Source organism: Denticeps clupeoides, chromosome 1 (genome assembly GCF_900700375.1).
Source record: "Denticeps clupeoides chromosome 1, fDenClu1.1, whole genome shotgun sequence".
NCBI classification, from domain to species: Eukaryota; Metazoa; Chordata; class Actinopteri; order Clupeiformes; family Denticipitidae; genus Denticeps; species Denticeps clupeoides.
The window spans coordinates 24,528,800-24,542,986 of NC_041707.1; the positions used below are offsets into that span (position 1 = coordinate 24,528,800).

At 41.5% G+C, this 14,187-nt stretch overlaps 1 protein-coding gene across 9 annotated transcripts in view; it reads right to left on the reverse strand.

The window, feature by feature from the left end:
- LOC114791890 (ADAMTS-like protein 1) overlaps positions 1-14,187 on the reverse strand; it is a 90,258-nt gene that overhangs the window by 7,225 nt on the left and 68,846 nt on the right. For 4 of the 9 annotated variants that reach the window (XR_003750062.1, XM_028982432.1, XM_028982440.1 and 1 more), the window contains 8 exons: positions 10,751-11,043; positions 8,047-8,176; positions 5,508-5,715; positions 4,957-5,136; positions 3,627-3,780; positions 2,156-3,149; positions 598-725; positions 33-123 (listed from right to left, as the gene is read on the reverse strand). Coding sequence is in view for 7 of the 9 variants with exons in the window: in XM_028982432.1 (XP_028838265.1) it covers positions 33-123; positions 598-725; positions 2,156-3,149; positions 3,627-3,780; positions 4,957-5,136; positions 5,508-5,715; positions 8,047-8,176; positions 10,751-11,043 (2,178 nt within the window). In the remaining 2 variants the exon portion in view is untranslated. Of the gene's footprint in view, positions 1-32; positions 124-217; positions 726-2,155; positions 3,150-3,626; positions 3,781-4,956; positions 5,137-5,507; positions 5,716-8,046; positions 8,177-10,750; positions 11,044-14,187 lie in introns of those variants that run through there. The other 5 variants (XR_003750066.1, XM_028982452.1, XM_028982465.1 and 2 more) reach the window with 5 other exon arrangements.

Consider the following 14,187-nt stretch of genomic DNA (forward strand, 5'->3'; position numbering starts at 1 on the left):
GAGATCTCAAAAACATAGTACAGTTGAATTACCTGGGGGGGCAGTGTTGTCCATGACATGAATCTGAAGACCTGTCTGGACACATCAAACTGTTGCCTGCTGCACCATCTGAACACGTACTTCCTACAATGCATACATGCCCAAAAAGAGCAATGGTAAATGTACAAGATGCCACTTGTATACTATGGAAACAATGATTCTATTTCCTAAAACAAAACAAACCATGGGTAAAATGTTGTTAATAGTTTAGTGCATTTGGGTGAGTGAATCTGTTATATGCACACCATAGACTGTCCGAGTATAAAACAACATAGCGAGACACACATCTCTAAGTAGCAGCTTCCAGAGACAGTTTTGTTGTGTAAATGAAGGGTGTAAATTGTCATTATGTTGTTTTAACCTGTTTTTCCCATTATGAATGTAATCAGAACAACAACTGAAAAAAGCCCCCACAAACAGACCTGGCATTAATTTGCATTTAGAGGGAAAAAAAATGCTTGGAGTGCTCAACATGCTTTTTGGCCCCAAATTTCATTGTCAAGTAGTTTTTTTCTGAATTCAGTCCGTCTCTTCCTTTGAGGTGAATGAAAATCAAACCTGCAAGCTTTAGAGATGACGACACAGATGTGGAGCCCACTTGGTTCTTGGCAGTACATGTGTAGAGTCCAGCATCAGCTTCACATGGAGACTTGATCTCAAGGGAGCTGTCTGGCAGAAGGCCTACTCTGCCACAACATAGACAACAAGGCTACAAGGTGGCTGGAGAGGAAGTTTACAGAGAATATGCCTTCATACAAAATGGTTATTAATTATTTTTACTGTCACTCCAAGCACTGAAGTGGCCTGTGATGCCTAAATCAAAGGGCATGGTGCAACATGGCGGGCAGTGGTGGCTTAGCTGGTAAGGAAGCGGACCCGTAATCAGAAAGTTGCCGATTCGAATCCCAAGCCACCAAGGTGGCACTGAGGCGCCACTGAACAAAGGTCCGTTCCCCACATACTGCTCCCTGGGTGCCTTTCATGCCAAACCTTTCTCTTGGAAGCCCCCCCACCTGTATCCAAGACAAGCCAGGACCCTCAACCCAAATTCCTTCCCGCAAACACACATTAAAATAATACAATTATTAATTATAAACTTTTATTTGAGAAAAAAAAATAACAGCAGTTTCAGGTTTTTGATCTTATTCTCATGGTTTTACACTGCAGTCTATAGAGAGTCTATATCATTCATCATTCATTTGAGTTATGCTCAACCCAGCCTGAGCCTGATAGAATTCAGCCCAAACCTGACCCGAGCTGACTGTTAAAGCAGAGGGCACATTTCATTGTGTACACCGTGTCTGCAGTGTATCACAATGACAATCACTTCAGTTTAATTTTTTTGTGCAACATTTCCATACAACTAAGACCCTGTGAGCTCTTGCAATGTTCAGCTTTTTAAAAGCTGTGCTTTCTTTGCATGCTCTACGAGTGCTATATTAAGAGGGAAAGGAAATGTAATAAATATAATCGTCAGATTCTTGCCTCCGTTTAACCTCCTTAGCACCTCTAGCAATAATTAAAATGCATCTGATGACAGGGCCCAAGAATTGCAAGTCACACTGACAGTTAAAACTATTATTAACAAAATTCTGCATATCAGTACAGAAAGGATAGGTAGTATACACCAGAAGTTCATGTTTGCTGACTGAGTCAAGCCAACCCGAGCTCCAATTAAAATGATTGAAATTGAGTACGAACCCAACCCAAACTGGGCCAAGGTTTACAGCTCCTGTCTATACAGGATGCAGGATTACAAATATTTTTGTAACCTCAGCGCAGATACAATTGTGTTCCTCCCCTGCGATCCCAGGTTGGTAACCAGTACGGTAAAGTGGTAAAATGTCACTTGACATAACAATTAACTGCTGAATATATAGTGTGGATTTTACTATTATTATTTGACCATACAAACATATTACAACACATACAACACCTTTTAATGTTATGGTATAAAATAAAATTATTGGAGTTCATACAGTACATCATTTCACTGATAATAGAAAAAATCTTTTAATGTTATGTGTTTTTTTTTAATGAGAAATCCCAGTTTCCATATCTACCTGTACATATTTTGCATATCATGCATATTTTTCAATGGAAAAACCATTCTTACCTGCTGTTGTACTGTAGTTCTTTCCCATCCTTGGTCCAGGTGATAACTGGCTCAGGTTTGCCTGATGACTGGCATTTGAACACTAGTCTGATGACCTGTCTTGGCAGCATGACCTGGTTTCCAACATTGACCATAAATTCTAATGGCGAGGCACTGTTGCTCCACTGGTCCTTCTGTATGATCACTGGGCTTCTAAATGCTCCATCCAAAGGTTTTGTGGAATGAGGGGCTGTTCTCAGGTCAGTTTTCTGTGTGACCACACTCTGAGTTGAAACTTCCATGATCTCTTGAACATGAAAGGTGGACTCATTGGCCTCTTCATGGTTCTGTGTGAGCTCCCCCAGCAGCTGGGCCAGGAAGTTTTCCTTCTGCTGGCCTCCTGACAGGTTGCGACTGACCTCATCCAGTGTCTCCATATCCGCTACCAGAATAATGGCTGTTTCATCTTCCACGTTGGAGCCATTTTTCTCTGAAGACTCCAACAGCTCTTTGGAACTGGGACTTAGGTCCTTCATATCAAGGATACGCTGGACCACCATGTCATATTGATCTGGGGTGAAGTGTAGCTGTGTTGTGGAGAATGAAGCACCATGGACCTTCTTATCACTTTCTGAAAGCCAAAGATCTCCTTCTGGCACAGCAAGCTTCCGTTTGCTGCCAATAAATCTTAAGACAAAGTTCTCTTGGGCCTGACCTGCAACACAAGTATACACTCCAGCATCTGAGGCTCTCAGCTGCTGAATCTTGATGTAGCCCAGGTGGGAAATAGTGAGATGGGGCAAGCTCACCAGGGCCTTGCCATCTTTCAGCCAGCGAATATGGCCCTTGCGGAAGCGCCGAGTAGGGCAACGGATGACAACAGATGTCCAAGGCAAAAGGTATGCATAGCCACCCACCACAAAGTGCAGTTTTCGCCCTTTTCGCCACTGGATGTAGACCTTTTTCTGTGCTAGGATGGTTGGTTCTGGGTTGACAGCTACTGGCTTGACAAAGCCTGGAAATGACAAGAATCAGGAAACCTATAGAGTGAAATGTGATCTCTCCCTCTAATGCAGCCTTACTAGCCTGGAAGCTAAACTCTCTTGGGTGCATTTGAATTCTGTAGCTGAGCTGCTCAGAGTGGAGGAGTCTGAGAGATTTCAGCATCAACTTCCATCTGGCGCTATTCTCTTACACTTGCATTTCCCAAATCCTTTCTTTTTTTGGATCCATTGTTCCCTCAATACTTTCAACCCCCACACCCTGAATGTCTTTTCCTATTCTATCCACCAATTTGCTCTTTTAGAGCCAATAAATACCTTATTGTTCTCTATTGTGAACTTTTGGCTTACAACAAGGGTGTCAGAATAGGTTCAAGACAGTAAGCACCGTAACAGAAAAGAGAAAAATAAATTAATTTAAAAAATGATCTTGCCCCTGAGTTAACATGTGTGTTGATGTATGTAATTTTTAGCATAACTGAGACTCTTACTCTTGCATGGCAGCAATAAACACACTCGAACAGTGCCAGGCCGGGGACTGGAGTCACAGGCATCCGGCATAAGCGTCTCGTACTGGCCATTCTTGTTCAGTCTCTGGCACACAACTAGGAGCCTCTGTGTACCCTCTCCACAGGTGGCAGAACACTGGACAAAAGGATAAACAGATATCTGACATGGTGACAGTGATTCTGTCCTGTCCTGTGTTGTGCTAACCCTGTGCTGATCCTGATCAAGAAGGAGCCAGAGCACTCCATCATATTGATGTGGACCATGTAGTTTAAATGGATCTGTAGTACAGGAAACGGTAAGTAATCAGGTTGCCTGGGATAGGATGTTCTTTCTAAATTGTTAAATCAAAACATTGTTCACTGGCCCATGGTGCAGTGGGTTGGGAAAGTATTCAGACCCACTTAAATTTTACTCTTAGTGATATTGCTTCCTTCAGCTGTCCATCCGGCCAAACTGAGTTATTGAGGGAGAAGAGCCTTGGTGAGAGAGGTAAAGAAGAACCACTGAGCTCCAGAGATGCAGTCGGGACATGGGAGAAAGCTGTCAACCATCACTGGAGCCCTCCACCTATTGGTGCTTTATGGGAGTGGCCCAACGGAAGCCTCTCCTTGCATGGAATTAGCTAAAAAATCCTGAAGGACTCCAAGATGGTGAGAAATAAGATTCTCTGGTCTGATGAGACCAAGATAGAACTTTGCACTGCTCATCACCTGTCCAATACAGTCTCAACAGTGATGCATGGTGGTGGCAGCAACATGCTGTGCTTTGCAGGGACAGGACGACTGGTTGCATTTGAGGGAAAGATGAAATGTGGCCAAGTACAGGGATATCTGGACGAAAACCTTCTCCAGAGTGCTCAGGACCTCAGACTGGGCCGAAGGCTTACAATAAGACAATGACCCTAAGCACACAGCTAAAATAACGAAGGAGTGTCTTCACAACAACTCAGCGACTGTTCTTGAATACCCCTTCCATCCCTGAATTAAACCCAATTGAGAATCTCTGGAGAGACCTAAAAATGGCTGTCCACCAACATTTTACCATCCAACTTCCCAGAATTGGAGAGGATCTGCAAGGAGGAATGGCAGAGGATCCCCAAATCCAGGTTGATCCATATTCCCAAAGACTCATGGCTGTAATAGATTAAAAGGTTGCTTCTACTAAATACAGAGCAAAGGGTCTAAATACTTTGGACCATGTGATATTTCAGTTTTTATTTGTTAATAAATCTACAAAAAAAATCTTTTTTTTTTCTCTGTCAGTAAACAATATTTTTTTTTGCTACTGAATAGTGAGTAATGAATTCCTTACCTCTGACCAGTCTGTTGGGACCCACTGTGGGGGGCAGTCAGTCTGGCCACATGGCTGAAGTGTTGGTGGGCTAGATGTTGGGCAGAAGGTGTCAGGCAGCTCTAGGACACTCCCATCTGCCATACGCTGCTTACACAGCACCTCTCGCTTCTTAGTCCCACCCCCACAACTACGGGAACACTACAGGACAACATTTTATTAAAACAAAATATAAATAAAATACATATTGCTGAATGAATGTTATTTTGTTGCATTAAGTTTGAATGTACATACATTTTATTTAAATTATTTTGGGACTTTATTTGTAATCTGATTTATGACGCTGTCTTGTCCATTTAAACTGCATGTATAGCACCCAAACAAAACACAGCACACAGCATTTTGTCAGTAGTGGATCTGTATAGTGCTCATTGTTTGTACTGAAGCACAACAAATTTGAAAAAAACAAAGTGTTGTTCTCAGTACAGATATATGAACCACCATGATGCAAATGAGCAGTGTCAATGAATGCAAAGTGCTTACATTAATCTAAACAAATTTAAGATGCTCACCTGACCCCATTCACGTGGGTACCATGAAGGTGGGCAGTCAAACCGATTACAAGCCTGGACCAGGCTGGGTTTTGGCAAATTGCATTCCTCATCCTGCACCATCTGAGTATTGTTGCTGTGGTGCAGCCGCAGAATGCATTTCACTGCCCGAGTGCGAAGACCGACCCCACAGATTGCTGAACAAGAGCTCCAGGGCCCAGTGTCCCATCTGATAAAAACATTAACCAACATTATGGAATCAAAAATGATCTAAAGATTTAGTGAAACATCATGTATGCCATACTTAGAAATGCTAATGGAGACTCAGATCAGAGATAACTCGGAGATAAAATGTTGCTATGAGGTCAACTTGACAAGCAACTTGTGTACCAACAGTGGCTGCTATGAACATTGTCCTAAATGTGTCTACTCAAAATAGACGGCATTCCAGGCAATAAAAACTGAGCACCCTCTACAGACTCCCTTTATATGGGAAAGGACCCAAGAGTGAGAGGGGAAGGACTAGTATGGAGGCACTGACCTTGGCCAAGGGAAACATGGAGAACACAAAGTTTGTTGTGCTTCAAAATAAAAGAAAGTCTTGAAAAAACAGGCCAGGGAAGACAGCAAGTCTCTGGGTTTTCTAACATAGTGTGAGGAGCAGAACACCAGCCCGATGGGTACCAAGAGTGTAAATTTTCCAACTGTGGTCGGCCACAATAAACGACTTTACATTCTGCAAATGGTTTGGATACTTTAATGTCCAAGGCATTAACAGCTTTATATATTTTCTTCAAGAGACAGACCATAGTAATGATTAATGGATATTTAAGAAAACATGCTGAAAATAAAAATGGACACTTTTTTTGTCCAAAGCTAACATCAAAGCTTTTACCTGGGGTGGTAGTAGCTAACACAATATAACTTATGCATATATTAATGCTGTTTGATAGCACTTTTGCCTAAAAATAAAACACACCATTGGCACCCTGAAAATTAACAAGCTTTTATAGATCATTGATCTGAAAGCATAATTTGATTTGACTGATCCAAGGCCCTTCTAAAGATGTTTTCATGTGATGTACAAAATGGAATGGTGCAATGTGCTTGGTCTCGTAAAGATTCAGGGAGGAAAGGGAGAATGGGGAAATACGCCAGACAGATGTCCTGTTCACAGTAGTCTACCCAGTGCTTTTTTTGTGGCCTGACTGTGTTCTTGTTTCAAGGCTGGAATTGTACTGTTTCGATTTATTAAAATGACCTTGGTAAAACGTTTGTGCCGTTTGACTCCCTCTTTCTGATTGTTCACGTTCCTGACCTAGACGAGGACATAACAGTAATACACTCAAACCAGAAGACCACAAAAAAGATGCAGGTTCAAACACCACTTACTACCATTGTGTCCCTGAGTAAGACACTTAACCATGAGTGTCTCCAGGGGGTCTGTCCCTGTCACTTCTGATTGTAAGTCGCTCTGGATAAGGACGTCTGATAAATACCACAAATGTAAATGTATTCAAAGTAATAGGGATGTAAGGACATATAAATACACTTGTTGTTTTATTGTGCTTTGCAATACTGCAGCTCTGCTAACTTTAGCATTATCAAATGCACTGCAAATGCAGATAATAACTTTGGTTGCTTAAATGTAAAAGGTGGCTGTGACCTAGCTTGTTATTGAGACTGTGATAAAATCTGTTTGTTTACTTACTCAGTAGGGTAAATAAAATAAATACATGTATTATTTATATCATGGATGTTTTTTTTAAGTCAGTTAAAAACAATTACAGTATTTAATTGTATCACAATATATTTAATAGTAACCCACACAGTGTCTAATTTGTATGGAATTGCTAGATTATTGCCCCAAAATAAATTGTCCAACTCCAACATTTAAATGTAATTTCAGATGAAAGCTGCAGAACTACAAACACAACCCTTACTGTGTAATACCAGCTGGACAACTAGAATGAAGTGGTAGATCCTTTAAGTGGCTTTGACAGATAATGGTATTGAATAAAAACCTCCCCAATCTGCAATGCTTCTGATTAAGCTGCTTACTGCCCAGAGGACAGATAACATGGATGACATCCCAGAAGCCCTCTTCAGAACAGAATAACGGAAACCTGACTCTGATGGTGTCTGACCCAAATTGTATTGTCAGAGTGAGGTGACTGGGTTCATTTCCTGAACTTGAAGGGAGCCCCATTCATTTCACCTGAGTGACTAAAGTGAGTGTGAGGGAGATAGAACATTTGATGTCTCCTCTAAAAATCATCCATTTTTGTTAAAAATAATAAAGCAAAAGCAGAGCCAGCGGCAACAATACATTAAGCACTACATGAGTTTGCTTTGATTTGTGGGGTTACATAAGCATCAACAGAACGCCACTGGATCCATGCCTGGATGAAAACATGAAATGTTTTAAATGCAATCTAGCAACTGCAAAAGAACAGGAGACACAATGACAAATATTATTGGAGAAGGAATGACACTGTATGTAATAGATTTTATACATTTGATTTGTGTCATACATTGAACCTGGTTCAAAGAGTCTAACCTGGGAGGGCAGGGTTCAATATTGCATGCTTGCACCAGTTCTGGGGGTCTCCGGGTTCTTTCACACAGCCCTTCATCTGAGACTTCCTGTGTCTGCTTATTGAGACAGATCACCACTGCTTCCTGCATGCCTGTACAACACATGGAGACGAAGAGATGCACATGGTCATGACGTCCTCAAAAGACATTCCAGTCCTAATTTAAATTGCCTGATTCAATTTGTTTTAGAAGATCAATAACACATACAACAAATTCTATAGAGATATTAAACCAAATTAATGCATGGTATCTTAATAATGTAGCCATCTCTATTAAAATGAAAAATCTGTTATTTAGTGTTTGACTGCATTTCATTTCTAGCATAGTGTACACATTTCCATTTATATTTCAAGTTTTTTCAGGTTTAATGTCTGAACCAAGTAAATGCTGGAAATGGTGGTCTATCTGACCTCACGGTTATTTTTATCAGTACCCATTTTTGCTATCTTGACCCTGTCTCCTTGTCGCATAGACACCTGACACTATATAATAGGGCTCTCAGACACCCTGATTTGGAATGGTCCATCATCAGCCTTTGGAACACATTTATATTATGTATAATCTTGAAGCATCAGCTCCAGTAAGCAAAGGTAAGGCTCAGACATCTGAACTGCTGAGGCCCATCACTGGATTCTTATTGCACTTTAGTTCTAAATATAGTCTGTATAGTCCAGTAAGATGAGTGAGTGATCAACGCCAGGTCCACACTGGTTTTGAAACTAGTGTACAGAGTACAATGCAAAGCCTTGTAGGTTGAATGTGAATCAAGTCGGCTGACACTGTGATTGGTGAAGTTATCAAGGGGCTCAATTTCTATCTCAGGAAGGATCAGGTGGGAATTACTAGGGCAGTGAAGGGGATCTTTAGACATTCATGTGACCTGCAGCAGTTTTAGGAACCTAAAACGTTACCTATCTCATACATCTCTAAAAAACAACATACTGGTTGAATACACTCCTTTAAGGTTTTGCTCTGAGAGTTAAGGTTTTGAAATGTAGCACGAGGTTATTTTAAACCTTCTTCCATGCTCTTGGACTAGATAGTGCTGGTATAAATTGCTTACTGCTGATGAAGGATGTAAAATGGATGGTTTTAGTCATTTACATTTACATTTAAGGCATTTGGCAGACGCCCTTATCCAGAGTGACTTACAATGTGCTTTCAAGTTTCCATCGAGGAAGTGATCAGTTCTAGTTCATTAGGACCCTCAACTATGAATGCAATATTTTTATTCACTCTTGATGTAGATTCTCTACATATGTTAGACAATAAGAATGTTACAAGTTAATCTAAATATTCTCTAAAGAGAATTTTCAAGCTGCCGTTTGAAAATACTCAGTGACTGAGCTGTTCTGACCTCAAGGGGTATTTCATTCAACCACGGAGGGGCCAAGACAGAGAAGAGTCTAGATGAATGTCGTCCTTTTACCTTTAGCAATGGAGGGACCAGGCGAGCAGTACTGGAAGTTCAGAGTATACGAGGTGCAGTGCGAGATGTAATAAGGGCTGTGAGGTAGGATGGTGCTACTCCATGTTTGGTTTTGTAGGCCAGCATCAGTATTTTGAACCTGATGCGTGCAGCTACTGGGAGCCAGTGGAGGGAACGTAGCAGAGGGGTGGTGTGGGAGAATTTGGGAAGGTTGAATATCAGTTGTGTGGCTGCATTTTGTATGAGTTGTAGAGGTCGGATGGTACATAGAGGTAGACCAGCTAGAAGGGAGTTGCAGTAGTCCAGTCGTGAGTTTACTAAGGACTGAACCAGTATCTGGATGGCCTGTGTTGACAGATAAGGGCAGATTCGTCTGATATTGTAGAGAAGGAATCTACATGAGTGGGAAAGACTGCTGATGTGAGTCGAGAAGGAGATTATGCCACCACGTTTGTTGTCACGATTGGGTGCACCTGGAGACGCATCTGGCACCCATCTGCAGGGCGTTTATAAGGCGCTGTTGAGCATCCCATTGGGGCTGTGAAATTTTTATTACCCATGTGTAGTGTTGTTTTCAGTTCTGGCAATTGCCACAAGCCTGTGGGTTAGTTTATGTTTTACCTTTTGTTTCCCCTATTTTTGGCCCTCACGCCGATTTGGTTTTTGTTTAATAAATCATTGTTTCCAGAATGTCCCGCCTCTGCGATTCTCTCCCCAGTCAGCTCGCGGACGTGTAGGTAAATGTGGGTCATAGATTTCATCTTCCCAGATAAAATATTACCATAATGACAATTAACAGTATGCTGAACAGAGGTCAAAATTATAGATGTAGTTTTTCAGTGTACATGCCTTTGAATGGTGAGAGGAAACTGGAGAACACAGATGAAACACATGGGGAGAGCATGCACAAGGCCTGAACTGGGATTCAAATCTTGGAAGTGTGAGGTCACAGTGTGAACCACTGCGCCACTGTGCACCCATAATGCCTTATTAATTTATCACAGTGAACAACATTTTATCATAACTATCTATTTTTCTTCAGGTGGTTTCATATACAATGTTCTGGTTTCTAAATAACTCCTAGCAACATTTTTGGCTTTATATTTGAAATTCTTTATGTATTGCAGATAATAGAAAATTTGGTGCATTCACTAGTTGTCTTCTGTGAATCAACTAATACTACAATACCTATTTTACAGTGACGGCTAAAGTAAATATAAGGATCTTTACAATTTACCTCCACCACATGTCTCAGAGCACTCTGTGAATCCTTCATACTCCCAGTCATGTAGAACCTCTTTCTCTGGTGTCCGAGCCCTGTCTCTCTCCCTCTCTTCCCCTGGCTTCCACCCAGGACATGGCGTCTGGTAGCATGGCTGGCTTTCTAATGGCCTTGGTCCCTCACACTCATCATCCGGCAGGTCAGCAACTGTTTGGGAGAAAGGTAGCAGGACCTGGCACTTCACAGTTCTCCACTGCGTACCTGCTCCACATGACCGGCTACAAGAACCCCAAGGGCCTGGGATGAACCTAGAAAAAAAGAACTGGTTAGAGAATTTGATTATGGTTCTCTTTGTTTTTAGTGAAAATGTGTAAGAATTGTAAGAATATGTACCAATAAGGAAATGGGTAAGAATTACATAGAAATACATAAAAAGCAAGAAAAACACAAAGTTTAGCAGCTGTATCACAATCACAACTCATTACTCAGCAATAACTTTCAAAAGGTGCACTACAGCAGAGGGTCTTTTCTGGCCATGTATTTTTCTCACACATTTTAGTCATTCGCAGTTCAGTTCATAAACTAGAGGAGTGTTTCTGAAAGGCCATCCTCCCTGTGGTTCACTTAACAGCTGCTCTGCATTAGACCCAGTGCTCTTGAATAAATTGCTTTGATGCTTCCTTCCTCCATTTTTGAGAATGGATTGTAAGGGATATACAGCTGGAGAAGTGGAGTATAAGAGTCTCTCTGAAGCTGTTTTTTGTGTGCCAACATGATCGGGGCTGAAAAACAACTGTCATACATTCATTTGTTAAACTGAAGGGCCTGGTGGAGAGACAGAGAGGGGTGTAAGTGATCCAATATCATGCAATATCCATCTTATACCTTCAATAGCCAAGGAAGGAACTCATGCTTAAATGTCACACAGGTATCACTCTCATTAAAGAGTTCCCATGAGATGAAATAAAACTGACCTGTAAATTGTGTGCTTTTTGTGCAGTAAAAACTCACCAATCTCATAAAACCACACTGCTAACATCTGCTAATTTTTAGTAATCATTCATGAGAGGACAGGAGATTTTGGGCCTGTAATAGGCTGTGTTGTTGATGGCTTCTTTAATGAATGGTTAACTTTCTGTTGTTTTGACTTAAATATTTTTCAAATCAGAACTGAGGGTCAGAGGATATCTAAAGAGTTGAGGTTTGAAGGAATTATACGACTAACATCCTGGCATCCCCCAGATGGTGCTACATATTTGTTTACTTCCAAATTACTAATCAAATTAACCACACATGCACGCTTTGTTTCCTAGGCACTGTCTGTGGTGCCTGTATCTGTTTTAGTTCTCAGTTCAGGTCCACCCGAATTATTTGAGGTCTGATTTAGCCCGTCGTACCTGCTTTCTGTTCTTGTTTATGTTCAGCTTACCATGTCATGTACTTGTGCCATCTCATGCATGACAGAATGAGCAACACACCTTGTTTCAAGGACCTGTAGGAAAGTATGACGAATACTGAAGCTCTCTCTTTGAGCAGTGAACAGGGGTTGATTGGCTGGCCTGACTTCAATTATGAGGAGGGCAACTAGGCATGGACAACCCTCTGTCTGGATCCAGAGTATGAAGATGAGGGTGATTTGGAGGGAACCAAAGAGTGGGAGTTTTGAATTTGGCAGGACTGAATAATTGGAGTGGCCTCGCACAGAAAACCAGTACTCCACGAATGGTCTCTGTCACCAACTATACAACAACGCATCCTTCTACACCAGTTCCAACACCACGTCATCTGGTTCTGCTCACCACTGGTTTCTTTACCTCTTTGTCTGGCTCTGTTCTCTGCCGTTCTTCCTGTCCCAACAAAGTTGCCTTGTCCAATCTTCCACCGTTTCTTCTGTTCCAGCAGGTCTGTTCCCTACCTGGTTTCTTCACACCATTGCCTGGCATCCTCCTTTCTTCCAGTACCAGGAGATTTGCCATGTTCTTAGTCTGAGCTTCCAGCTCCAGCAGGTTTGCCATGCTGGCCCCAACACACTTGCTCTGGTTCCAACAAGGTCTGCTTTCCTCCATGCTTCCAGTACCAGCAGAGTTGCCCGATCCAGCACTTATTCTGGCTCAACATCCTCTCCTTTCACCCTTCTGTGTCTCACTCTTTCACTCTCTACTGTGCCCTAGGATGGTTTCCTGTGCTCTCCTGCCCCCAATGCTTTAGCTGGTGGACCTAAAGATATGGTTGGCTGGTCATAGTTGGTGGTGGATTGGAAAGCGCTGGTACTATATGTAGGGTTTGGCTGCGGAGGATTCAGTCAGGGTACTGGTTGCTGTAGACATCACCCAGAAATGCATGTCCCTGAGGTATGGTTTCATAGTGGCTGGTAGCCATTCCAAAACGTCGGGCTTACTGAATTCCTGATTATCCTGCTCTTTGGCTACCTCCAAATAACCATCATCTTTGTCCTCCAGGTCCAACCAATACACATCATCCTTTTTGTCCAGGCACGTGAAACATCTGTCCATGCTGACCTGTTATTTAGGTGTTTAATCTCACAATGTCATGCACTTGTGCCTTGTGCCTTTTCTGAAGCGTGACAAAGTCCATTTAAAATATCTCTGTCTGGTTTGAATTCATGGCATTGCCAGACCCATCTGTTGTGCCTGTGAGTCATCAAATGACATAAAAAAAAAGAGGCTGGAACTGTTTTAATTTCCTCCTCTCTATCCTAATCCAACACCCCATTGTAGCCTGATTCCCTCTTGCCACCAGGGAAGCATCTGTACGTTGAAAGTGATTTTAATGAAAAACCCATAACTTGTTCAAGTATCTCTAAAGTCAATGTCATTTAACATTTAGAACACAATTTAATGAGAACAACTACTAATAATTACTAATACTAATACTTAAAATAATATAAAATAAAAGTATTTATTTATATTTATGTACTTATTTATGCCTGCAATCACTTGGCTTTATCTAATGTATGTACCTGACACTGTACACTAAACACTGTATGTTTATTAAACATGGTGTTTATGAATCAAATAGTTTTTAACTTTATTCTTTTTTTTAACTTTATACTTTATTAATACAATTTTAAGTAATGCATTTCTTTTAACATTAAACAAGGGACAAATCATTTCTATTCAGGTCCTTGCTGACCAGCAGTGACCTGCAGGAAAATGTGGAAATGATGTCTAAAGACCAAGGGGTGGCTGGGTGTTAAAGACAAATAATGTCTAACTCATTCCCCCTTTCCAGCATTAAATATTAGAGGCGGATATTTAATGCTATAAATCTTTGTGCTGCACATTGCATGTCTGGATTAGCCGTTGCTGCGCCGTGCTGCTCTGTCTAAATCATCACCTGAGTTGAAAGACCATGATGACTTCAGCAGAGAATCTGCACACGCAGTGAGTCTAAGCTGCCACCTGCCCACGCTGTCCAACTCCTTCCAACTC